Genomic DNA, 26,591 nt, shown 5'->3' with positions numbered 1-26,591 from the left:
CGAACAAAAGAAAAATATAACTTGGTAGTTGTCATCTAACTCTGATTACCGGATGATACGACCCAACCACGATTAGCAAACTCGTATTCCAACAAGAAGGATCTAGACAAGCGACCCCAAGGTTTGGATATGCGGAACCCTAAACCCCTTTAGAATCCCTTGAATGAGAACTAAGAGTGATTCTTAACCCTCAAGAAGTGATTAAAAGAATCTATGGTGTTTGATAGAATGATGCCACAAAAAAGTGTGATTTTTACTTGATAAACCACGTAGAATACTTAGAAACAATCTAAGATATTCAAAGGATATTCAAAACTAAGAGAACTTGCTCCTTATTTCTGAGATAATAATAATAACTTGATGTCAAGTGACAATCGGCCAAGCCTTATTTATAGGTTTCACAAATCCTATTCCTAACTTATCTTGGAAAAACCTCACTAACTCAGAATAAACCTTAAATTACTAACTCGCCCTCACGGCTATAACTGATCAGTTAAGTGCTCAACGTGAGCTAATTCGACCTTATTTCCATTCGACTAACTAACTTCAAAAGCAAGTAAAATTAACAAGCTATCCGTGTTGCTCTTATGGACCCGTGGTCTCCTCATTGGCTTGGATCAGATTCATCAATGTGTGATGAGTTTCTTGAATCCGTCCTATGTGAGAGTGAATTACTTATAGGAATGCTTGAAACGACTCTCGCAGCTTCCTTGCTCTTGCTCGAGTCATTGGCCCAAGGTTCATCGTTGGTGCATATAAGGCCTCACTCGAGCCATTTGAATCCGCAACTTGGAGCCTTGGTGGTCCCTCATTAGTCCCCTCATCTTGAGAAGGATTTGTCCTCATATCCAAGTCGTCCCCTACATCAAAAGGTAGCAAGTCAGCAACGTTAAATGTTGGGCTGATGCCATACTCATCTCGAAGATCAAGATGATATGCGTTGTCATTGACTTTGGCAAGGACTTGAAATGGTCCATCCCCGTGAGACATCAACTTGTTTTGCCTTTTCTCTGGAAAGCGTTCTTTGCGCATGTGTAGTCATACCCAATCTCCAGGTTCAAATGTCATTTGCTTACGCCCCTTGTTTGCGTGCTTGGCAAATTGCACTGTGCATTCTCAATATTCATCCGAACTTTCTCATGAAGGTTTCTTACAACCTCAGCCTTTTTCTTACCATCGAGACTAGTATGGTCACTCAAAGGTAGAGGCATAAGATCCAGTGGTGTTAATGGGTTGAAATCATAATCAACCTGAAAAGGAAAAAATTGGATAGTAGAATGGGTAGAATGGTTATAAACAAATTCAATATAAGACAAACATTCTTTCCAAATTCTCAAATTGTGTTTAATTAAAGCACATAATATGACCTCGGTTTGGCCATCGGTTTGAAGGTGACTAGTAGTTGAAAACAACAATTTAGTACCAAACTTAGACCAAAGCGTTTTCCAAAAATAGCTTAAGAATTTAACATCACGATCAGAGACAATAGTATGGGGAATACCATGCAAACATATTACTTCTTTAAAGAACAGATCAGCAATATATGGTGCATTATCAGTTTTGTGACAAGTAATAAAGTGCGCCATTTTAGAGAATCTATCTACCACGACAAAGATGGAGTCGTGGCCTTTCCTTGTTCTAGACAAACCAAGAATAAAATCCATAGAAATATCAACCCAAGGCTCACTAGGTATAGGCAAAGACATATAGAGTCCATGTGAATTTACCTTGGATTTGGCGCGATAGCATTGATGCACCTAGCAACTTCTCGTTCGACATTCTTCTTTATATTTGGCCAATATAAGTGTTCCTGCAAGATTGAAAGAGTTTTAACTACCCCAAAGTGTCCCATTAAACCTCCACTATGAGACTCCTTAACTAGCAACTGTCAAATAGAACATTTTGGTATGCAAAGCCGATCTAGGTAGTAAAGGAAACCATCGGGTACATGGAACTTTCCTTGGCCAACCCGCTTACACGCCTCAAACACCAATTTAAAATCATCATCAGTAACATATAAGTCCTTGATAAGCTCGAAACCAAGTAATTTAACATTTAGAGTAGCAAGAAGGATGTACCTTTGTGACAGTGCATTGGCCACTATATTGGACTTACTGGTCTTGTACTTTATAACATATGGAAAAATCTTAATGAATGATATCCACCGCACATGCCTTTTACTCAGTTTTTTTTGAGACTTGAGGAATTTTAGTGACTCGTGATCGGTGTAGATGACAAACTCCTTGGGACGAAGGTAGTGTTGCCATACTTGCAGGGCTCGAATCAAGGTGTACAGCTTTTTATCATAGGTGCTATAATTCAACATTACCCCGTTCAACTTCTCACTGAAATAAGCAACTAGTCATCCTCCTTGGACCAACACGGCTCCTATGCCGATTTCTGAGGCATCACATTCAACTTTAAATGTTTTAGAAAAATCAGGGAGAGACAATATAGGTGCATGTGTGAGAGCATGTTTAAGAGAGTCAAATGATTTTTCCTGTTCGTCACCTCATTGGAATGATACATCCTTTTTATGACCGACGTCAAAGGTGCTACTATGGAGCTAAAATCGCATACAAACCGTCAATAGAAGCTCGCAAGGCCATGAAAGCTCCTTACTTTCCCAATGGTGGTTGGACTTGGCCATTCTTGGATGGCTTTAATTTTATTTTCATCCACCTTGACGCCCTATGAACTCACAACAAAGTCTAGAAATGCTAGTTGGTCAGTGCAATGTACACTTCTTTAGGTTAGCATAAAGATGTTCCTTCCGAAGTACCTCCAATACTAGCTTAACATACTGCAAGTCTTCATCTAGATTTTTGCTATAAATGAGAATATCATCAAAGTACACTATACGAACTTGCCTAAGTACTCACGCAAGACATGATTCATTAAGCGCATAAAGGTACTTGATGCATTAGTAAGACCAAAAGGCATGACTAACCACTCATAACCCGTACTTAGTGTTAAACGCAGTTTTCCACTCGTCCCCTTCGTTGATTCTAATTTGATGATATCCAGATTTTAGGTCAATTTTTATAAATATAACCGTCCTATGTAATTCATCTAGCATGTCATCAAAACGAGGAATGTGATGGCGATACTTTACCATTATGACATTTATGACTCTGCAGTCTGTGCACATCCTCCAAGACCCATCCTTCTTTGGCACAAGAATGACTGGAACAGCATAGGGACTTAAGCTCTCTCGTGCCCACCCTTTTCCTAGAAGCTCCTCTACTTGTCTTTGAATTTCTTTCGTCTCCTCTGGATTGCTCCTATACGCGGGACGATTAGGTAGGAATGCTCCAGGTATGAGGACAATTTGATGCTCAATACCTCTTATGGGTGGCAATCTGCTAGGCACGTCGTCTGGAAAAATGTTATTATATTCCTATAAAAGCTTAGCAAAAGAACTGGGTAATGAAGGGTCAAGTTCGTTAGTGTTAGCCGAAACTTCTTTGTTGTAAAACAAGAGTAAATTTGGGCCTCCAAGGAAGCCTCTTCTCATATCTTTGGCTTTTGTAATCAACAATATTTTTTCCTCTTTTTTTACCTCATCATCCGTCCCATTAATTGCCTTTTCCCTCTCATTTTGCACGGACCTTTTTCTCTCTTTTCTCTCATGTTTCTCAATTCTTTTTCGCTCATCAACTTTCTCACATTCTTGCTGAATTTTGACTTGATTCTCATACACTTGCTTAGGCATAAGCGGTGCAAGTGTAATTCTCCGTCCCTTATGTAAGAAAGTGTACATTTGGTACGACCATCATGACTAGTAATCCTACCAAATTGCCATGATCTACCAAGTAAAATATGACTAGCCTACATAGGTACTACATCACAAAGCACTTCATTCTCGTAAGCACCAATTTTAAAAGAATCTAGTACTTGTTGAGACACTCATATGTCTCCACAATTGTTCAACCACTGTAGACGATATGGCCTGAGGTGCTCACGGGTTGGCAATCCCAAAGTTTCGACCATTAATGAAACTAGCAACGTTCGTGCAGCTGCCGGGATCTATCAGCAAGCTACACACTTTGCCATTTACGAGGCATCGGGTGTAGAAAATGTTTTTCCTTTGAATCTCCTCTTCTTTGACATGAGCTGCTAGTGCGCGCCTTGCAACTAGCTCTAGTCCAACTGACTGCTCCAATGGTTGCTGCACAACTGCTTCGTTTTCCTCATCCTCAACCAGAGGTGGCATCTTCTTGTACTCCTCCTCATCGTCTGACACTACTTTCTCGCTTGGGAGCACGATCATTGGTCTTAGGTTTGGGCATTGACTAACAATGTGGCCAAGTCCTTGGCATCTCCAACATTTGGTGTCTTGGCTCCTTGCTCTAGGGAGTTCATTGGCCAACTTCGAAGTAGTTTTCCCTTCTTCCCTGAATGGAGTTTGCTTCAGTTTGGTTGGAGTGGCATAACTTTCTGAGGGTTTGATCTCCTTCCTCGGTGCACTATTACGGCTATAGGATGGTGATGGTGTAAAGAAAGTTCTTAACTGACCCCTCCTCTTAAGCCTTCGCTCAATTTTTAATGCTTTCTCAAGCATGTCCTTCAACTCCATGTAATGATGCAGCTCAACTTCATCCGTTATTTCTAGTCTTAAACCGCTAAAGAACCTCGTCATGATGGTTTCTCGATCATCTACAATGTTTGCACGGAGCATGGCTATCTCCATCTTCTTGTAGTAGTCTTCAACACATTGATTTCCTTGTCTTAGGTTTTGTAACTTGTGGGACAAGTCACAGTGGTAATGATTAGGAACAAAGCGTTTTCGCATGAGAACCTTCAATTCGGACCAAGTAGTGACTTCAATATTCCTACTACGCCTCCTACTAGTGGTGATTTGGTCCCACCAGATGATGGCATACTTGGAGAATGCCATGGCCAGTAGCTTCATTTGTTGTTCCTCCGTATAGTTGTTGCAATTGAACATGAGTTTGACCTTCTTCTCCTATTCGAGGTATGCATCTGGATCCGTTTTCCTACAAAAGGTGGAACTTGCATTTTGACACCTTTAATTGGTTCCCTCTTTGATTTGAAATTCACCTTGGTTCTCCTTGTTCTCGGTTCAAACTCCTCCACGGAATAATTGGAGCTATCAGATTCATGAGGAGCGGATTTCCTTCTATTCCCACTTCCCTTAGATCCGCTTTGGACAGCTTCTACTTTGTCAATTCTTTCATGGACAATTTCCAATTTTTGGTCCAAGATTCGGCAAATGTCTCCCCTCAGAGATTCGGCAAAGAGTTTAAAATCAAAGGCCGAGGGGCTCTCTCCTCCTTCGTTAGACATGCTTAGGTAACCATGTAAGAAAGAGGTTAGTTCGAGAGATAATATCCTTACTCACTCCCTTAGTATTTACTCTTGCGCTCGTGTATCACACAACTCTTGATTGTAAGCACACCAAATATTCTCAAAGCTTTGATTGCATCATTGAAGAGGTTAGATCAGCTCAAAAGTTGTTCAATGGTTCACCAAGAGAAAGAATCACTTAGGTTCGGGCGACAAATACGGGAATGGTGATGAGTTTAGGAAACTCTTAACTTTCCTGACTTGACTTGGACTAAATAACTATGTCAAATAGACAAACAGACTCAAACAAGACTCACCGACTTAAACAAGAGCAAAGAATGGCAGAATTTTCGGACACTAGGTGGACTCTACCCGAATTGCACTAGGCTGTAATTTTGGGAAGTTGTAAACAAAGTTCCTTGGGTTGTTTGGGAAGGTTAGTGGCTGATTTCTGGTTTCGCAAAGTGCCAAAAGGTTAACAACCGAATTTGGTAATTGGAGTGCAACTAGGATTTGTTTTTCCAAACCCAAGTCAACTTGGTTTCCAAATTCTAGTTGGTTTCCTTTCTTGTGAGTCTGAATTTGGTTTCCTTTTTCTTTCTTGCATTCTTCCTTCTTTTTTTTTTTGTAATGCAACCAGATTTTCGTTTCTTTCTTACAATTCGGATCACACTTCAAGAAACAAGAATTTCATTTTGAGTTTTGCACAAGATCAGCCCCAATTTCAAGAAACAAGAACTAAGGTTTGGTTGTTCAAGATATGGTAAACTTGACTTCAAAAATTCAAGAACCCTAGATTAACACCCCAATACTTTCAAGATTCACCCAAGAATTTTCCAGAAAATACAAGATATTATCAAGACTTCCAAGAACAAAGGTAAACAACCTTGTTGTAGTGCAAGACACAATAATTTCCAACACCCTTTGTCAAGAAACCCTAGTTTAGAACTTTAGATTTCAAGAACAAGTAGTGACCAGATTTATATATTTTGACTTGATCAGCTTCAAGACTCAAGACAAGACAATCAAGACACAATGAAGGTAAAGAAAACACAGTAGCAGCAAGAATTAGAATTCGGACAGCAAGAGTAATTTGTGGACAACAAGGAAACTAGATAAATAGACTAGAGACTCAATGTATTTTTTTTAACGCACGAATCTGACTTGGAAAAAAAAGTATATGACTCGAACGAAAGAAAAGAAGAATATAACCTGGTAGTTGTCAACTAGCTCTGATTACCGGATGATCCGAACCCAGCCACGATTAGCGAACTCGTATTCCAACAAGAAGGATCTAGACAAGCGACTCCAATGTTTGGATATGCGGAACCCTAAACCCCTTTAAAATCCCTTGGATGAGAACTAAGAGTGATTCTTAACCCTCAAGAAGTGATTAAAAGAACCTATGGTGTTTGATAGAATGATGCCACAAACAAGTGTGATTCTTCCTTGATAAACCACGTAGAATACTTAGAAACAATCTAAGATATTCAAAGGATATTCAAAACTAAGAGAACTCGCTCCTTATTTCTGAAATAATAATAATAACTTGATGTCAAGTGACAATCGGCCAAGCCTTATTTATAGGCTTCACAAATCCTATTCCTAACTTATCTTGGAAAAACCTCACTAACTCAAAATAAACCCTAAATTACTAGCTCGCCCTCACGGCTATAACTGATCAGTTAAGTGCTCAACATGAGCTAATTCGACCTTATTTCCATTCGACTAACTAACTTCAAAAGCAAGTAAAATTAGCAAGCTATCCATGTTGCTCTTATGGACCCGTGGTCTCCTCATTGGCTTGGATCAGATTCGCCAATATGTGATGAGTTTCTTGAATCCGTCCTATGCGAGAGTGAATTACTTGTAGGAACGCTTGAAATGACTCTCGCAGCTTCCTTGCTCTTGCTCGAGTCATTGGCCCAAGGTTCATCGTTGGTGCATATAAGGCCTCACTCGAGCCATTTGAATCTGCAACTTGGAGCCTTGGTGGTCCCTCATCAGAAGGTAACCTTATTAAAGTTGTAAACTTATAAACTTGTCTAATAACTAGTCTCAAATTCCAAAGATACACTTCTGTGGATTTGATTTGATCCTACTGGTACCAATCAAAGTCTCTTCAAGTGATAAACTTGTGTCACCAACTTTGTGCTCACCTGTATGAACATGACAGAGTTAATGACGAGCCAAAAAAAATAAAAAAAAAATTAATCACAACATGAATTTGTCAAAACTTTTTAAACAACTTAGTACATTTTTTGAAAAAATTTTGATAGTCTCCCCTATAAATGAGCTAAAACTCCCTATCAACTAATCCAAGCACATGAATTTTGAAAGCTACTTTAAGTTAATATTCCCTAAATGCTCCAGTAGCAACTCATAAGGAACTAATGGGTACAATGAGAAGTCAGCAAAGTGAGAGTTGGACTGTTTAAAAGCTTGTGGTTCTGAATATAAATGACACTTCAATGACGTGTGGTGTCTGGATGAGAGTTACAATTGGAGCCAATGTCAGTTTATTTGAATAAGTATTCTAAAAGTAGGTTACTACTAATTGATTAAAATAATTTCCAAGAAAAAATAGCTTTGCAAGATAGAGGAGAATGTTAAACCATTGAATTACATTGTGTAATTCCTTTTCGGATCCATTTGAAAATTCAAAAAATTGACTCTGGTCTTGCTATTAATATTCTACATTCTAGAACTATTTATTGGTTTTCGACAAAAACTGTTCGTGGGACTAGATGCTTAATGTCTTCCTCATTATACCAGTGACTAAACAAATCACAACAATTTAGAACACTGCAAACTGTGATCTCTTACTTTGCTATAAGAGTTGATTCAAGGCTAAAAACTGAAAATTCTGCTAAAATGTCTGTATTTGTTTAATTATATGGTACATCTTCTCGGATTAGAAGATGGGTCAATCTTCTCAGCTTAGACAAACTAATATACTTTGCAACATTAGAAGCTAAAAAAAAAAAAAAAAAAGCTAAAGTAAAAGTTTCACTATTTCGTCACCATCATACTCTCTAGTTTTGATCGGCCAAAACAGAAACAAAAACAAACCGGCTTCTTCTTCAAAAAAATAAAAAAAAATGTAAAACAAAGACCCATTTGTAAGTTGGTTCATAGGAAAATACGGGCTCTAAGAATAGAGGGGACAATTGCGCTGTAAATACACTGGATGGGGTGTAAATATGAACAGAAAAATCGTTCAAAACATCCTTCACATTTTGTAAAATAATTTTTTTCGTCCCTCACTTTTAAAAGTGTTATTTTACGTCCCTTACAAATTTACATTAGTTAAATTTGGTTCCTACTTAAGTTTCCGACTAGTTTTTAGTCGGAATCCACCATGTGTATTGCACGTGATTATTTTATAAGAGCAAAATTATCAAATCAAAATTTACACAATCCGATCCATAGTCTCTCACATTTTATAAAATAAATTTTTTCGTCTCTCATATTTTAAAAAATAAATTTTTTCGTCATTAATATCTCACAAATTGAATTTTTTTGCCTCTCACATTTTACAAAATAAATTTTTTCATCCCTAATTAATCATATGTATGAATAGCTTTTCTTTTTTAAACCCTCGTATATATCTATTTGATTTTACCTGAACAATATGAATAGCATGTAATATATCTCTATTTAATTTTACCTGTTTAGGCGAAATCAAATAGATGTATATATGAGTTTAAAAAGAAGTGTTAGATTTTCACTCATATTCATTTTCTTTTACTCAAAAATTGTAAACAAAGAAAACATTTAATCCTAAACATTATTGAGTATTTATATCTATTTAATTTGGACAGAAAAAATAAACAAAGGAAAAGTATGACAAAAAGAAGTAAGTGTTTAGCACTTTCAAATTTTAAAACAATCACAAGGCAAGTAATTCAATTATTGGTCTTAAAGGTGGTGAGTAGAAACTTTAGATTTAAATTACAATTTGTTAGCATAACTATTGAATTCGAGTTAGGTAGCCTTATCATACAACTCAATAAATGATTTATTACCAAAAAAGAAAAAGGTCACAAATATTGAATAGGTTTACATGGTGAAATCAAATAGATATATACGTGGGGGGTTTAAAATAAAATTGTTAGTTTTAAACCCATATATATATCTATTGAATAGGATGTGTATAAATATAGTTAGGTTATTTAGGTGAAATCAAATAAAAATATATTACATGCTATTTGTACTGTTCACGTGAAATCAAACAGATATGTACATGGGTTTAGAAAAATAAACTATTCGAACACATAGTTAATGAAGGATGAAAAATTTTATTTTGTGAAATTTGAAGAACAAAATAATTTATTTTGTGAAATATGAGGGACTATAGATTGAATTATGTAAAATTTAATTTAATAATATTGCCCCTAAAAAATGATCATATGTTAGGCATATAGTGGATTTCGATAAAAAAGAACTAGTCGAAAATCTAGGTAGGGACCAAATTTGATCATGTGAATTTGTAAGGGACGTAAAATTATATTTTTAAAATTGAAGGACGAAAAAAATTATTTTTTAAAATATGAAGGACATATTAAATGATTTTTTCAATATGAACCATAGGATTTTTGCTATGAGCCATAGGAAAACACTGTCATTCCTCTATAAATACATTGCTATGGTTCATTTTTTTTCACCAGAAAAAGAAAAAATCAAAACAACATTTGGAGATAACTACGGGCTCCAAGCCATCTTCTTTCAGCTCCGGACAAAAGCATCAGAAAACTTACCTCATTCACCGAATGATACATGTACCGTCAACATAATGGTCTCCGTTTTGCAGCTTTTCGGCGTTTGAAATTTTTGGCGAGAGCTTCCGAGGCCGTAGGATGAAAGAAAATTGCAGACCTGCCCTCCAATTTGTACCTCCTCTTGATGGATGTTGCTGCTCCGCAGTTTGAATGACGGATTTGGGATGGAACTTGGGTTCAATTTGCAGTTCCCAATTTTGTCGTTTCTTAGTCTGATTAAATGAGCTAATAGAGTTCAATGGAGGTTCAACGAGCTGTGTTTTTTCTTTTGACGGAAAGATCAATGCGAGGTCCACTTTTTTTTTATTATTATTAAAATATGCTATCTCGCAGTTACCAAATGCGAACTTACTTAGTTCGCATTCAATAAATGCGAACAACTTGATTTTAGAAATGACTCGACAAATAACCTCTTTTATAGGAATGCTTTTTTTCATAATAATTTGAGAATTTACTCCAATTAATAGTCCAGTGTGATGAAGTCAACCATTTTACATCATTGAGTATTAAAATTTGCACTTTGCTGAAAAAAAAAGAAAAAAATGTAAAAAGATGAAATATCAGTGAAGCACAGAGTAGGTGAAACAGAATAATAATAAAATTAAAAAAGAAAAGGTAGCAATTAATTTTTATTTTTAAATAAAACTGCAAACTTTTATTGATAGAGAATTGAGGCATATATCTTACTATAATACTATAAGATAAGCAAAAGGCCAATGTTACTGTAGCAATTCCTCTTACGGACACGTGGCGCATTGCATGAATTTTGAGCCTTTTCTTTTGCTTTGTCTATGGACTTTACATTGTTTACTTTTACTATAAGATAAGCAAAAGGCTAATGTTACTGTAGCAGCTCCTCTTGGTGACACGTGGCACATTGCATGAATTTTGAGCCTTTTCTTTTGCTTTGTGTATGGACTTTACATTGTTTACTTTTCCCAAACTACCACGTAAGACTTCTTCTACACTGAGCCATGTGGTTGACTCTGGGGAGGGAGTCTACCGGGGAGAAATTTTTTTCCATTTATGGCCTCAAAATGTTGACTACTTCTGCGAATAGTATACCACTATTGAGGGCATTTGTGTCTTTTTATGTAAAATTACTACTTTGTCCAATGAAAAAAAATGGCTCTCAAAACAGTAGCTAACTATTTAGGGCTGTTTGTGACTTTTTGCCTACCATTCTTCTCCTATATTTGGCTGTGTTTTCCATTCCTTTCCTTTGTACGTCAGACACAATCAAGAATAGCAGTTGAACTGCTTCTATGCATGGTCAGAAAAAACAAAGAAGCAGGTAAGTTTCTTCCTTTCTCCATATTTTTTTTCACCAAATCCTTCTCATTCTCCACTATAGAATACACATGGCTAACCTATTAGTGTTAATTATTGCCATGGAAACCACCAATTGTTTCATAGATTGAGTCTAATTTTTGGCACTTTTTCTCCTTCGTTACATTTTGTGACATTGCGTGCAATAGAGGAGAAGAAAAGAGAACTTCAACAACAAAGAGTTCTAGAGAAAGGGCTGCAGGAAAAGTAAGAATTTATTTCTTTTCCCTTTTGGTTCTGAATTTTATTTTCGCCTTTTAGGTCTTTATTAGATGATATTCTAACTTTAGTACAAAAATTTCCTTTTCTTCTTTTCTGCTAAATGTGAATATATCTGTCAATGAATTTTTTCTTCATTTTGTTTTTTTCCTTTTTAAAAATTTTTTTTATCAGATGTTCTTCATTTTGTTCTTTCTTTTTTCTCTTATTTTTTTATTAGATGATGTTCTGATATTCGAGATGTTTTTTTTCTTTTTGTGTTGTTTCTTTTGGTTGCAATGATTTATCTAGCAAATACAGCTATTCAAGCAAGTCAAGGTTTTGTGAAATCTCAGAGACCAATGGCCATCAAGTGTTTGATAAAATGTCTGTGTGAAACTTGGGATAGCAGAGAAAACACGGAGAGAATGATCGCACAAGTAAATTCTACTTCGGTCTATATCATTTTTTTCTCTACAGCCAATTCCTTCTACGTTTTTTAGGGCACTTTATCTTTCCTTTTCAACGTTTTTTTCAGGGCACAAATTATCCTATCAAGAAGTTAATTATTAGTAGATTAGTAGTTGGAAACATTGGTCTACAATTTTTTGTGCTGTAGAAGTTGCCGATTCAAGTATGTCTTACACTTCATCTTCATATAATAACTTAAAAAACTTATGGTTACCTTTTGTCTAGATAAAGAGCTACCACATAAATTCTGATGGTGCCGATGTAATATAGCATACGATTAAGAATTTCCAACTGTAGAAGTCAAAATTTTGTATTGTTAGTTTGTTATCCCTACCCATATCTTAGATATATCATATGTATTGTATAATATAAAATTTCTAAGATACATCTTAGACATATCTTAGATATATCATATGCACATATCCTAGAAATTTTGCATTGTTAGTTTCTTATCTCTACACATATTGGTGTACTTAAGAGTTTAATTTCAGGGACCAAAGGGGACGTTGTTGACACCATTAACGGTGATTCTGGCAAGTGAATTTATTCTGGGAATGATGGATCTGAGATGAACTTGGCTAATGCGGTGGCTTATTCTCTCCTAGGAGTGCTAATGGGCTTGTCAAGAGTATTGGAGCTGGTGGAGTTGAGAGCAGAAGTCAGCAAACTTTTGTGGGTTCTGGGGTTGGAAAAGAAATTATCCCTCAGTCATCTAAGCCAGCTCAAGAGAAGAAGCCCCAGGTTTCTACTGCTAATGGTCATGCTACAGCCCCTGCTGCTAAGTAAATTTTTCTCCTTTCCTCTGCTACTTAACATCATAGGAAATAAATAAACTCTTAAATTTTTGTTAATTTCCAGTTCACCGTGTTTTGTTGGAGTAACAAAACGGAAAGGTTTATGTATTGTTGATGACAAAACGGAAAGGTTTATGTATTGTTGATGACAAAACGGAAAGGTTTATGTATTTGTTTAATAATCTTATTTCATTATTTAAAGGATAGTCTTTATGAACTCATTATGATTCAAATTGAAATTCATATTCTTATGGTGAAGGCTTGAACTTAATAGTACCCTATAATAACACCCATTGCTTTAAAGACATAGAACTTGCATGTTTAACCATGGCTTTGGTACATGTTGATTTAAGACTTCTGAGTTTCAATTTAGTTTTTCTAAAAATGTCAAGTTTTGGCTATTTTTTCTCAGAAACTTTTGGCTTAAGACCCAAAAATCTATCCATATTGAGATAGAATGTACCATTAGATGCCCATCATACAAGGAAGAAACTGGCGTTGAAGCGAGGTAAATGTTATTATTTACTTTTCTAATGCTAGAATTAGTAAATCATTTACAACAATTATAACTTCTAATTTGCTTCAGGTAATGGCAAAATATGATAGGTGTCGCTTGGGATTTGTGGTAAATAATGTAACAGGATCTTTACATGTTGCAATTTTCAGTCCATATGTTTAGAAATTGTTATCATATACCGCTCTTCATCTAGCCAGCTGATGGCCAAGTAAGTTCAACTCCATGAGCTATAACTTGATGAGTTATTGCATAATGATGAGTGCAACTTGATAAATGCGCTTAAATGCTCTTAGAAGAACAATTGTAGGAAAAGATTGAAATATTATACTAAAAAGTCGTATTTTTCCTTAAAGAATTAATGAGGCTTTGTTCAACTTATTTGATCCATTTTATAGCTTTAAATTTTGCTTATTGGATTAATTCTTTTGTATGACATTTTATCATAAGTTTACCCTTACAAATTCACGTATAGCTTTGGATCTTGACTCTTGAGATATCCTAAAGCCGTATAAGAGCATTCTTTTAGTCAGTTGGAAATAATTGAAAAAGATAAGCTGTCTTAGTTATGGCTTAGGCATAAGTGACTTATAAATTTCTACTATTTGGTTTTTGAATGAGGCTGCCATAAAAAAAAATGACTCAGTATGCTTTAATAAGTTATTTGTATCTAACGTATCTGCTTATCTGTTAAAATTTTAGAATGCTGCCTTAGTTTTTGATTGTAAAAAGCTACATTGCTTCACAGTTGGAATTTGCATAGTCAACATGTAATTGTTGATTAAATATTTCAAACAAATATTTCGAACAAAGTTCACTAATGAAATTAAGGATGCTACACATTTGCTAAACTAGCCTCTCATGTTGAGGGGGTTACAATGGTTTTTTCATCCATGCTTTTTAATCTGGAAAATCCAAGGACAAAAGGGCAGCGAAGAACAACACTATCAAAGCATACACTACTGAGGTTGGAGGTCAAATTTCGATAGCAATCCCAAATGAAGATCACAAAAGATGTTCCCAAATTTCATATCAATGCTCAAGATCCTTTATGATGGCGTTCTCATAAAGAACTTGATGGAGTAAATGCAAGTTAGCAATCTAATTAGTGGGTAGTTAGTATTTCAATTTATAGTTGTCTAGGATATAGCACTACTACAAAGTTTATGACAGGCTGCTGAATTACTTGGCAGTGGGAAAGTAGAAAAGATGTTAATATTGAACTAGTGCTCAGTTTCTAAACTCTGTTATTTTACTCAAATGATGAATTTGCGTGCTTAATTCTTCTTTCTTCCTTTTATTAATCTTCTAACTTCCTTTAAACAATTTTCTTCTTACATGTTCGGATGATTGCAGCTCTCAGCTCCTTTAGTTTTTAGCATATATAATGGAACCAATCATTATAGCATTTTTTTTTTCCTTTTTGGCTTTGGATTCCTGAAAAAATTACTGTTGAGATTTTAAGTAGGATATAAATTATGTCAATATCTTTGAAACTACAAAATTGAAATACAATTCTAGACTTTTACCTAAATGAAAAATGTATTTATGAACTATATTATGATCTATTAATTTTTAATCCAAAATTCAAGAGATCATGATACACAGAAAATGGTACATTAAAAGTTATACAATTGAACTAACATTGCCACTTAATATATTCCAAGGAAAGAGACTCTTGTGCTTTCTCAAGAAAGCAACTCCAAGAGAAAAAGCAATTAAAGGAACAGTTTTTACCATTATCACAAGCTATGAAATTGAACAAGTCCCAGCTGGCCAGCAGATTTAAATGAACCTTCACAATGATTATGCATAAAATTAGTTTCCAACAGTGTAATGCTTATGTGCTTCAGAACTGAACTACTTGTGTTTTACTTTAATTATCTTATATCTATTTATCATTTGTGTTAATTCGACTTAGCTATTTTGACTTGCTACCTACGTATGTTTTAATTCTATTATCTTGTATTTGTCTATCCTTTATGTTAATGTACTTCAATTTAATCTCTTTTACCTTGAAAAGCAAATTTATTGATAAGCTATAAATCCAATTCATATATAGATGTCCCTCTATCAAACACAAAAAACTTCTACAAAAATGCTAACCATTATTAACCCTACTATTTTTCAATTTCTCTGCGTATACTTGCTGAACAAATTATACATATAATTTTAAAACAAAAAGTATATAAGTATATTATTAATTTGTACCTGAATTAAATTTGTTAAATGAAAAATGTAGACAATAATAAATCCAGTGACAATGACAAAAAAATGTATATTTGAAAGCTATCATTCAAAGAGGGGAAAAAAAGCATCTTAATGAAATGCAATAAAGACATATATATTTTTCTCATCAAATATGCATGCTATACTTGGTGGTAATTTCAGTTAGCATTAATGACTCATATTTTAACTAAATATTAACATATTAATGACTCAAAAGAAAATTGACAAAAAAAATGACAAAATTCATTTGTTCAAATTTAAATATTGATAATCCAATTTCTCTCTATTTCAGTAATATACATACTTTATGTATACTTTCACACATGACACTCTACTGACAAACATTCTATCAAATTTTGCTAACTTTTAACGTTTCAAGGTACGCACAGCCAACACTTACTAGTAAAGTAACATATGCACGTTAACTGTACATCAGTGATTCTCTACACCTTTTTACAACCCAAATTTCTATTCATCTATCAAAGCATTTATGGGAAATACCCCACTCAATAATCAGCAACCAATTCTCCTGAATCTTTGGCACATCTCTCTATGAGGCTCTAATACATGAGATGGTATCGATAATCTGACCTACTATAACCACAGCAGATACATTTTCATTTTGGAATAGCACCCGATTCCTAACTTTGTAGATGGAGTATACAGAGACAACTAGTGCAAACATTCGAAATTTATCAATAAAGGATATAGACATCCAATGGCCACAAACCCAGGACAATTCCATTAAAGAAAATAACAATTATTAAAGAAAAGGTAGCAATTAAAGAAAATAACAATTATAGGAACCTCCTCGAACGCTCTCTTTTTTCTTTTTTCTACATATTCTTTTCTCACGGTTGTATAGTAGTGTCACGAATAATCAATAATCTAAATTCTTTTTCCGAACTAATCAATAATCATTATTTTTGTTATACAAAACGCTAAGAATAATACAAAGGGTCGAGATTGTGTACTTCATAAAAGATTTAATGTATACGTACATGCACTATTGTTCTCACACATTCATTTGATGTAACAAATTTGCGTATACAAATATACTAGATCATACATAAAAACTAGGGGAGAGGCCTATGTAATACGTGGGAATTGGTACCTATGTTGTGAAAAAAAAAATTATTGAAGAAGTGATTAATGAATTTGAAACATCTAGTTAAGAAGAAGGTGAAAGAAATATGAAAAATATGTAAAAGATGAAAAGTAGTGTAATAAAAACTAACTTATATACTAAAGAATTATAATCCTCTCAATTCATGAAAATCTCTAAGTAGAACACAAAGTTAGTGCAGCGATTAAAGGAAAACAAGAATACAAAATAACATAAGGACATTAGAAATTATTAACATAACTGCACAATAATGCATAATTTAAAATTATCTTTAGCCGTAGTAATTTCACACAACTTTTGACACATGAATGTAACTATTGTGTGTAAAATTATCTTGGCATAAATTGTCAATGAATATAGTTTAGGAGCCTCCTTGAAATTCTTTTTCAGCTGCAAATTCCCCAGTGAATTTTCAAGATAGTGCCTAGAACAAAAACATATAGCATAAAATGGCTTCACAAATGGCGTTGCCAAAAGAAACAATGCTCACTCTTTTACTCGGATACTCATGGAATGAAGTACATGATAGTAATTTGTTAATGTCAACAAAAACATTGTTAAATAACTTATTGATTTTTTTTAACAAAATTTTGTAGCTTGATAAATCAAACGCCAAAATGTGGATGTTAGCTGCTTAAAATCAAACTTGATTCTAAAGAAAAGAGAGTTAAACAATTTAATAGAAACAATTAACAATAAAGCAATCTATAGTTGGATGTACAATTATTGGACTAATTCTCAGAGATTATAACTCACATACCAAAAAGGAGTAGCACGTTTATAAACAACAAAAATAACAAAATAATTCTACAAATCAACAATCAGAACAAACCAAATTAAATAAAAGAAGAGCAAAGCATACCTGCGCAATTAGCAAGAAAAGGAAAAGAAGCAGTAGAAACAAGAAAATGTTGAACAATAGTTGCACAGGAAATCAAAGAAGAAGAATTCCAATCACGTTGCAGTTATGATGTCGTGATGCTAAAGCACAGGAAACTAAAGAAGAAGAACTTGAATCACTTTGTAGTATAATTGTAATGGGCAAAAAATAATTAAGTCTTATTATGAACATTAAAATTGTGTTAATTGCACACAAATTCTAACGGTTAATGATGCAACAACATGTAGCTTACTCAATTAAATAGAGGGTGAAATAGTCATTTTCTTCATGTCCATGCATTATTCCATTATATCTTATACAATTTTTATAATCACTTTAAGAACAAAATGTGGAATCACTGACGTACACATATAGGTGACAAATAAAAACTTGTAAATGGTGCCATCCAAAGCTCTTTTTATATGTGCATCCGCGTAGGATATATATATATATATATATATATATATATATATATATATATACACACACAAAACTACAAGCTAGACAACTCTATGTGCCCATTTTTCAAAGGATTAGGGATTTCGAGTAGGACCGTCAGTTAGACTATATGCTCGGCTCACGTATACACTGGGATTTCGAGTCTTGCTTTAATTAGGCTGAACCTAATGAAATCCAAATTCCACTAGTCTAATTTATTGTAGCTTTTATTACGTTATGTGCGTCCCCTTAGGGGTTGGCACTCCACCAGTTCCGTACTTCCGTCATGTATTTTGCTTACAATTTACGTGTTAGAAATTTTAAACTTTTGTTGACAAAGCAATATATCATGCACCCTAAGGGCACTAAGGGGCGCACAGCAGAACAACCATATATTACTTCAGTTTTAGAGATTTAAAATTTGCACTAGCACAAATTGATTTACTAGATAAAAATGAAACAATTTCTTACAAAAAATCATGTGTAGATTCTTGTACGTGACATATAATTTGGAGACAAATATTCTGATAATGGTGATTAAAGTCAAACCCATCCGGACTTTTGAGTTATCATAAAAAAAAAAAAGCTTCAAAATTTGTGGCGTGCCCAATTTGTTAAATCTCTAAAAATTTAAGTGGGCAGCTGAGCACTGGAACTGTATTTCCTTGGTGTCTGTCCATGCAGATCCGAGAACTTCTGCAACTAAAATATTATTCCTTCAGTTCTTATATACAAAACTGTTCCTTAGATATCAATTGTTTATTTTGGTGAGACTCACATTTGGACGGCTGGGTGGCTGAAAGATCAGGGGGATGACATTACTATTTTATTTGAGCAGTTGCCCACTTGGCTATCTTGATTCTGCAAACTTCCAATGAGATTTTCTCGTCTGAAATGTGCACTTATGCCGGCATAATTGAAAATGAATAAAAAGACCCAACAATAATACAGAAACCAGAGAGTTGATAAAGGTAACAACTCCTCCATACTAGCTCTGTGAAGTGTAAATTTAGACACCATGTGGAAACAGAAACAGAGGAGTCTTATGGATTCTTCTGGTCCTCTGATTATACTGCTAATGTTGCTAATGCTGTTGCAACTTCTGGCTGTAATGGCAATAGCCAGAGTGGAGAATTTTACAAGATCAGACTTCCCAGCTGACTTTATCTTCGGTGCTGGCACTTCATCATTTCAAGTAAGTACTTTCTCCGTTTCATTTGATTTAATTTCTTCACACCTAGTTCTTTTTCTGGAACAGGATTAGTAGTTATAGTGTATAATGAATAACATGAATACGGTAACATGATAATCATATGCATATGTATAGGTAGAGGGGGCTGCTCGTGAAGATGGAAGGACGCCTAGCATTTGGGATACCTTCGTTTATGCCAATAAGGGTAAGTTTGTCGAAAAATAAATTTTTTGGGTATGACTATTGGGTACCAATAGCCATAGGTCTTAGGTGTTAGCTTTTTTGAAAGAGAAAAAAAGTGAAGTGTTAAGAGAAATGACTGGGCTTCAAATGGTGAGTTGGACGAAAATTAGTTATACTGAGACGAGTTGGCAGAAGTTAATCAGAAAAACTCAAATTTTGCAATTTAAAAATTTATTTATTGATTTGTTAATTTGTAACTTAGGCTTTAATCTCCAATAAAATGTTCAGGGCTTTCTAATGGAGCCTCCGGAGACATAGCATGTGATCACTATCACAAATACAAGGTAAACATTTCAGTCATGTTTGAGGCTTTCTGGCCTAGTGGTGGCATTGGAACTTCAATAGAAAATCTAACTTCAGCTAATGGTGTTCCTAAATTGCTCTGCAGACAATTAGTGGAAATTTTCTCCTAAAATGAATTATGTGAGGTGGAGATTGAAAATATTCTATTGCTGAGAGACTCATGTGTGAATTGTGCAGGTGTACATGTTTATAGTTAGTATCTTTACTTGTTTTGTTAGTATCGACTTCCTTTGTTGTGTTAGTTTCTACATTGTCCCGAGCAGCTGGAAAGACCAATGGCTGTGGCACCCAATAGATGATTAGATGTTTGTTAGCCTGCCCATCTTTTGATTTTTTTATAGTAGTGGAAAGTAATCGGTCGTCTATGAAATCCGTTCTTCTAGTGGTTAATATTTGAGCATAGAAGCTTTAAGCTAAGCTATTTAAAACTTTTTAGTTGGCAGCAGATTGTTGCACTTAAACCAGAAAAAATGAGATATACTTTTATGCCTCATATACACCAAAATTAATTGCTGATAGTATCAGATATTGAATCAAATTCTTATCTCTCTTCTTTCCCCCTCTTCCTACCAAACCTAAAGAAAGGAATCTAAAGTAGTTCTCAACTTTGTGACTTGGATGGTGAACAGTGTCCTTTTATATTCACTATTATCTCAACCAGATGAAGCATCTGAATGTCAACTTTGTATGTACAATTGCAAATGCAACCTGTTCTCTTTTCTGATAACAATTCTTTTAGGGCATTATATAGTTGTTTTACTAAGAAGCAATGCAACAGTGAGCAGCAGCATAGCTGGACGTTGCTCTATTCAACCAAAGACAAACTCGTTAAGCAAAACAAAACAACCTGCTACCACTATCATCACTATTATCACACTAAATGTTCATGCCTCGGCTATTCCTGATTCCATCCATATGTATCTCGAACATCCTGCAGTATTACCGAATTCTGCTCCGTTAGACTGCTACTTAAATGTATTTGCTGGTTGAAAGGTGTTACATTGTTAGTTACGTGGATCTCAGTAGCCTGCTACTTGATTCTTCTTATTGGTATAAAAATGTTTGTGGATATTAAGTGATAAAATCATTCATTATCTTGTTAACATAAGGATGCAGTTGACTTTAGGAATATATCTGTTTCAGGAAGATGTTCAACACATGGTAGACACAGGTCTGGAGGCTTACAGACTCTCTATTTCCTGGTCAAGACTTATTCCTGGTATGTTGAGTTCTACTGTACTACCTATACAAGACCACTGCACATTTTATTTCTTTCTTCTGATACCTTGTTTTCTAATTTCTCTTTTCAGATGGAAGTGGCCGTGTCAACCCCAAAGGTTTAGAATATTACAACAATCTTATTAATGAACTCCTAATCCATGGTAAGCTTATCCTGTACAATGATTAAGCACTTGTAGGGAATCCGCTCATGGATTTTTGCATCAATGACATCATATTGACAAATCTTTATCTTCCCGAGAACATGGAGATAAACTTCCAAAATGCTGTACAATCTATTCAAATTTCTTTCCATCTTAACACGACTTTACTGTTGGACCAACGCATAGGAATTCAACCACATGTCACACTTTTTCACCTTGATACCCCTCAAGTTCTTGAAGATGAATATGGGGGATGGCTCAGTCGGAAGATAGTGTAAGTTTTTAATATTTGTACTTTGATCCATTCACATTTAAGCTTGTTTTATGTATGATTTATATTTTAAAGCATAGATGCTTATTTATGGTATCAGATCTAAACACTTATTTGTTTGTTATTTCAGGAAAGACTTTACCGCCTATGCTGATGTGTGCTTCAAGGAATTTGGAGACAGGGTTCTGTATTGGACTACCATAAATGAGGGTAATATATTTGCCATGGGTGGTTATGATAATGGAATCGCACCCCCAGGTCGCTGCTCTTTTCCATTTGGACTGAACTGCTCCGAAGGTAATTCCATAACTGAGCCATATATTGCTGGTCACAACATGTTGCTGGCACATTCATCTGCTGTGAAGCTATACTACAAAAAGCATAAGGTATTACTATAATATCCTATTTCATAATTTTTTTCACATAAACAGCAATCAGTATCTTGATAGCTCTACAACTGCGATTGAAATATGATTTTTGTCACATTGATCCTAATGGACTATCGTTTTCGATAAACTCATAGTCCATGTCCAACCATATACATCTCTGCATGTACAGAGGTGGCACTGTGATTAATAAGTAATCATAGATGGAAACTATTATTAGTTAGTGGTGTTAACTGGAAAATACTAGAGATGAATTTACAGAGTAGGTTAATCTTCCGATTCACTTTTATAGAGATAGGGATGGAAATGTGGTGGATCTTGTCCAGAGCACTGTGTTAGCCCAACCTTGTTAAGCTACTACATTATTGATACTCTGGAGCATTGTGAATTTAAACTAATGCTAACCAGTGATGCACCTGGAATGTGCTCTTGTACTTTAATTCTGTCACAGTTTCATTATCACTTAGACAAGCATCTTTCACGTAAGCGTATTTTTGCCACTTATTGTATATACTTGTGGCTTTAAGTGTCCAAGCAGATATTTAGATGCTTGTCTACTTGCTAATTGGAGTCATTCTGCTATGTGCTGGCTCTGGTGTAGTCATTTACAGTGAAAGAATTCTGTCCTTAAACTCATCTGTCACCTCTTCGATTTTAATCAAGGAAATCACAATTTACTCTGAGATAAATTATCAACATTCTGTCAGTTTACATTTATCTCATACGGAAAAAAAAACGATTGGTTGCAAGTGCTCCTGGGATTTGGTTTAGCTGGAAGAATAGAAAAATAGCTTGGAATAGAGACCAAACACGCTTCAGATCACCTGTGGGGATTGGAAAATGGGCAACTTAGTAGGTCTGAAAATGGAAAGGCAATTCAGTTATAAAGCACCTGCTGCCACTCCCACTAATGTGTGTAGTATCATGCAGTTTGATCATTGAGTTCCCACCTTGCATCTGCCAAGGAAGAATAAGACAATAGGACATTGATGCTTTTGTTTAGAATTCTTTTAAGTGGTTTTTTTTTTTAATCTTCATATTTGGGAACATATCAGGTGAAGTAAGTCAATTAACAGATGTTGAACCTCTATATCAGGCGACTCAACATGGTTTTGTGGGACAAAACATCTATGCTCCTTGGTTTTCTCCATATTCTAATGCTACAGAAGATATAATTGCAACTCAAAGAGCCATTGATTTTTACATTGGTTGGTGAGTAGAGAATCTTTGGTAGATAAGTGCTTTAATTATGCATTTCATCATTTCTTGTTAGCAGCAAGATGCTTTCTGCATTTTTCTGCTTTAAGTAAAATATAAGCTTGCTTTATTGTATACCCACAATTTGACTGCAGGTTTCTCCATCCAATGGTGTTTGGAGACTATCCTGACATCATAAAGAAGAATGCTGGCACAAAAATTCCAGCGCTAACTCCACGTGAATCTAGGCTACTTAAGGGCTCATTCGACTTTATAGGGCTGAACCATTATTTAACACTCTACGTCAAGGACAGTCCTAGCAGCCTTAATGTGAATATCAGGGACATAGTTGCTGATATGGGATTAAGCACTCTGGGTATGTGTCGCACATGTGCTGTGAGCTTGCATTGTACTTAGCACATGTGCTGTGAGCTTGCATTGTACTTATTCCTTGCTGGATTTGATTTTGCTGAGTGAATCAACTGATCAAATCCTTTTGCAAAGCCTTGTTTATTAGTTCTATGAGAACTAGTTTACAACCTTGGATTCATCTGAGAATTCTTAGTGCTTCTCCTTCTTTCAAAAATCTATATCTCTATGTTGACTTTTGTTTCCCTATAGATATTGTGATTAAATTTACTTATTACTGTGTCTTTTTGTTTTTCTTCAGTTGAGCCAGTAGATGCACCAGAAAATCAGGTTGGGATTAACAGTTTTACTTCAAGATATCCTGCTCTTCATTTTCGGTCCTGTGTTAATTACCATCCGGTTTGGCACAGAATGATGATACATCATCCGGTCTATCCGGAATTCTGGAGTATCTCAGGAATGTATATGCCAATCCGCCTACTTATATCCATGAAAATGGTTCTTTCTATCTCTCTCTCTCTCTCTCTCTCACTCATATCTGCCTTTGCTTGGATGCATTAACCTGCATCTTCTCTAGTCATTTTCCAAATGTTTCTGTACTAGTGATCTGATTCTGACAAATGCGTACCTCCGATAGACATGATTGGTACTACATCTGTTTTTTCACCAAAAAAGAGAAATGAAGTGATCACTTAACCTGCGAACCTAATTATACCACCACTAAAAATATATTACTTGAGAATTATCATTTCCTTTTGGATTTGTTCCTCTTCGTGGATATATATGCATGGTTTTAGCTCTCTAAGTTTCTAGCATTAAGTTTAGGGTGCTCTTGTACTTTGTGCAACTTTTTTGGCCGGCTGAGCTCTGCCACAAATGCATTCTCATCTGATGAATTTATAATCAGCAGATGTTTGCAACTATCTAGCTTATTTCTCTTGCTCTTTTCTTGTTCAATATGATTGCAAATAGTTTCAGATTCTCGTGGCTGGACTGTTTTTGACAGGTAAAGGAACTGAGCGCAATGGAACACTAAACGACACATCAAGGGTGAAATATATGTATTCATATATTAGGACCTTGCTTGATGCTATAAAGTAAGCATATGCAACTTTGAATTAGGGTCACTTCAACTGTGTGTTTACTGCTATTTGTATGAGCTAAATTTTATGTATTCCCCAAGTTTTGAGATTTCAATTTCTTCAGTAACTACTTTACAAATCATTCTGGCAAAAATTGGTCATCGAAGCCATGCAGCAAGGCATGTTCTGCTCAACTTTTTAGACTAAATGCATGAGGTCACAGTATCACTGAAATTATTTCTGAAATGACTTTTCTCACCATTTTAAATGTCAACTTTTCTGACCTCTTTTTTTTTTAATTTAATCTTGAAATGTTGGGAAGAAATGGATCAAATACAAAAGGGTACTTCCTCTGGTCTTTGCTAGATGGTTTAGAGCTAATGGGCGGCTATACAACCAGCTTCGGCCTGTACTACGTTGATTTGGATGACAAGCAATTGAGAAGATACCCAAAGCTCTCAGCCCACTGGTACTCCAATTTCCTCAAGGGAAGAACCATCAAGCCTGATGAGATAAATGAAGTTGTAAATGAAATCTCTGTCTCTTCGACGTCGAAAGCCTCTGATCAGTGATGACTAGTACAATACTTGCATCATTTCTTCTTTTTCTGATTCTTACTTGCACGACTTCGTCTTCCCATGCCTAATTGTCTTTGATCATTTTGTGCTTATGGGGTTCTCTGTTCAAGTTATGCACAATGTATTTAGTAACTGTGCACGAACTGCACCAAAGGGTAGTGTTAGGATATGTTTTAAGTATGCCAGTAAATTCCATATGGATTAGATCATTTATTTTGCAGCAGCTTTATATGACAAGGGTTTCATTTGCACTAAAACATGACAGGAACATGCAAATTTGTACAACTCGAACTGAGAGAGCCTGAAAGGCTATGGTATATGGGTCAATTGCCCTACCCAGCATATAGTACTATCAACTAACTGGAAACCCTTCTCATTCGACAGAGGCCTACTAAGTGATTGCACGGATAGCTGATTCTTTTGGAAATTGGTATTGAAAGCACACAATTTCCCTGGATTGTCTTGGACATCTGTTTTGCTGGAACAGGTCGCCTTTCCTTTTAGGCAGCTTAACTGATCAAGAATTCTAATTTTACAGATCAGGAATTCAAATTCAAGATCCTCAAGTTTACATTTAAGAATAGAGCAACTCACGCACCCGAAAAGAAGATAACTTCATTGAACTTTGATTTATATTTCCACTATACTGAAACACATAAAGCTTACCTCAAGTCAATAGGATTTGCAATGTTTGCCCTGCCGAAGTTTTTGCCCCAGCTTGAAACATCTCCCTAATATCATAAAAATCTTCAGTTGCCTGATTAAGGTAATCTGGTAGGCATATGGCTTGCAATAAAACCATCGATACAAGCAGCTTCTCTATCTCGAGCATTCGAAATTCAATTAAGGAATAGTGTTGGTAGTGCTATTGTGAATGCAATCATGTACCAGCAAACAAGTTGCAGAGAAAGGAATTTGGGAAAACGACCATTTTGGTGCCTATTTTTAGAGTCTTGGCAAATGTGGTCTCTTATCAATCAATTTTACCAATTTAATCCCTCATTCTTGCTAATCTAGAAGTTCTGATGGAATTGGTTACGTGTTGGGCATGTGGGCCTTTGCAAATGACCAACTTAGGTTTTGTTTGATAATTCAATTTAACATTTAAACTTAATTAGTTTAAATCTTAACATGTTCAGACGTGTTTCATAATGAAAATTAGAACATTTGAATTAATTAACTGACATTGAATTTTTTAGACAAAACTTGTTCGAAAAAATAAATGATAAGGTATTCACTTATTACTTGATGTAATATATACTTAAATGTATCAAATTTAGTATTTAACAATTCAGTAAGTTAATGAGATAATACTATAAGAGTTGGTTATAAGTTCCCCACAGTCTAGACTAGTACTTTTAGCGACCATTTTGTTACGGTCATTTAGCTTTCCAAGTCCTAGAAACTTGAAAAGTAAGGTTAGGAGATAAAGTAGTAAATTTGACCATAAAATTAGTAAATTTAGCCATAAAAACAGTAAGCTTTAATATCTTATGAGAAGCACCTCTTCATTGCAAA

At 35.1% G+C, this 26,591-nt stretch overlaps 2 protein-coding genes and 2 long non-coding RNA genes across 10 annotated transcripts; 2 read left to right on the top strand and 2 right to left on the bottom strand.

Moving 5' to 3' along the window:
- Positions 1-675: 675 nt before the first annotated feature.
- LOC140036230 (uncharacterized) lies at positions 676-3,715 on the bottom strand. Its single transcript, XM_072077562.1, has 8 exons — positions 3,563-3,715; positions 2,961-3,400; positions 2,783-2,870; positions 1,970-2,125; positions 1,728-1,810; positions 1,518-1,638; positions 1,175-1,250; positions 676-1,010 (listed from the first exon to the last, which is right to left on the bottom strand). Exons 1-8 carry the CDS (start codon positions 3,713-3,715, stop codon positions 676-678), a joined length of 1,452 nt encoding a protein of 483 aa, XP_071933663.1.
- Positions 3,716-11,209: 7,494 nt separating this feature from the next.
- On the top strand, positions 11,210-14,684 carry LOC140036992 (uncharacterized). Of its 4 annotated transcripts, none has more exons than XR_011840725.1 (6): positions 11,210-11,385; positions 11,570-11,627; positions 11,931-12,058; positions 12,581-12,871; positions 13,296-13,391; positions 14,317-14,684. It is a non-coding gene; the product is annotated as an uncharacterized lncRNA (long non-coding RNA). The 4 variants fall into 4 exon arrangements; XR_011840724.1 differs by having other exon boundaries at positions 13,490-14,684; XR_011840723.1 differs by having other exon boundaries at positions 13,470-14,684.
- A 4,299-nt stretch (positions 14,685-18,983) lies between these two features.
- LOC140036990 (beta-glucosidase 11-like) lies at positions 18,984-25,282 on the top strand. 4 transcript variants are annotated; one of them, XM_072080406.1, is made up of 13 exons: positions 18,984-19,041; positions 19,192-19,265; positions 19,398-19,467; positions 20,952-21,027; positions 21,119-21,190; positions 21,377-21,464; positions 21,592-21,847; positions 22,944-23,059; positions 23,200-23,420; positions 23,715-23,743; positions 23,824-23,911; positions 24,420-24,510; positions 24,818-25,282. In XM_072080406.1, the coding sequence occupies exons 3-13, from the start codon at positions 19,420-19,422 to the stop codon at positions 25,065-25,067; spliced, it is 1,335 nt and encodes a 444-aa protein (XP_071936507.1). In that variant the 5' UTR covers positions 18,984-19,041; positions 19,192-19,265; positions 19,398-19,419; the 3' UTR covers positions 25,068-25,282. The 4 variants fall into 4 exon arrangements, with proteins under 4 accessions (XP_071936507.1, XP_071936503.1, XP_071936505.1 ...); XM_072080402.1 differs by lacking the exon at positions 18,984-19,041 and adding an exon at positions 19,734-19,789 and having other exon boundaries at positions 19,048-19,265; XM_072080404.1 differs by lacking the exon at positions 18,984-19,041 and adding an exon at positions 19,734-19,789 and having other exon boundaries at positions 19,048-19,265; positions 24,862-25,057.
- LOC140036991 (uncharacterized) lies at positions 25,252-26,066 on the bottom strand. Its single transcript, XR_011840721.1, has 2 exons — positions 25,740-26,066; positions 25,252-25,586 (listed from the first exon to the last, which is right to left on the bottom strand). It is a non-coding gene; the product is annotated as an uncharacterized lncRNA (long non-coding RNA).
- Positions 26,067-26,591: the final 525 nt, after the last annotated feature.

This window comes from Coffea arabica, chromosome 2e (genome assembly GCF_036785885.1).
Source record: "Coffea arabica cultivar ET-39 chromosome 2e, Coffea Arabica ET-39 HiFi, whole genome shotgun sequence".
NCBI classification, from domain to species: domain Eukaryota; kingdom Viridiplantae; phylum Streptophyta; class Magnoliopsida; order Gentianales; family Rubiaceae; genus Coffea; species Coffea arabica.
The sequence above is the reverse complement of the archived record's forward strand: the minus strand, read 5'-3'. Positions and strand labels throughout refer to the sequence as shown.

Coding starts and splice junctions, on each gene's coding strand:
- LOC140036230 (XM_072077562.1), bottom strand. CDS start 3,715: ATGCCTAAGCAAGTGTATGAGAATCAAGTCAAAATTCAGCAAGAATGT. Junction 1,639..1,727: donor GCTATCGCGCCAAATCCAAG/GTAAATTCACAT, acceptor TGGTTTGTCTAG/AACAAGGAAAGGCCACGACT. Junction 1,011..1,174: donor TGACCATACTAGTCTCGATG/GTAAGAAAAAGG, acceptor AACGCTTTCCAG/AGAAAAGGCAAAACAAGTTG.
- LOC140036990 (XM_072080402.1), top strand. CDS start 19,089: ATGTGGAAACAGAAACAGAGGAGTCTTATGGATTCTTCTGGTCCTCTG. Junction 21,191..21,376: donor TAATGAACTCCTAATCCATG/GTAAGCTTATCC, acceptor ACCAACGCATAG/GAATTCAACCACATGTCACA. Junction 21,465..21,591: donor TGGCTCAGTCGGAAGATAGT/GTAAGTTTTTAA, acceptor TTGTTATTTCAG/GAAAGACTTTACCGCCTATG.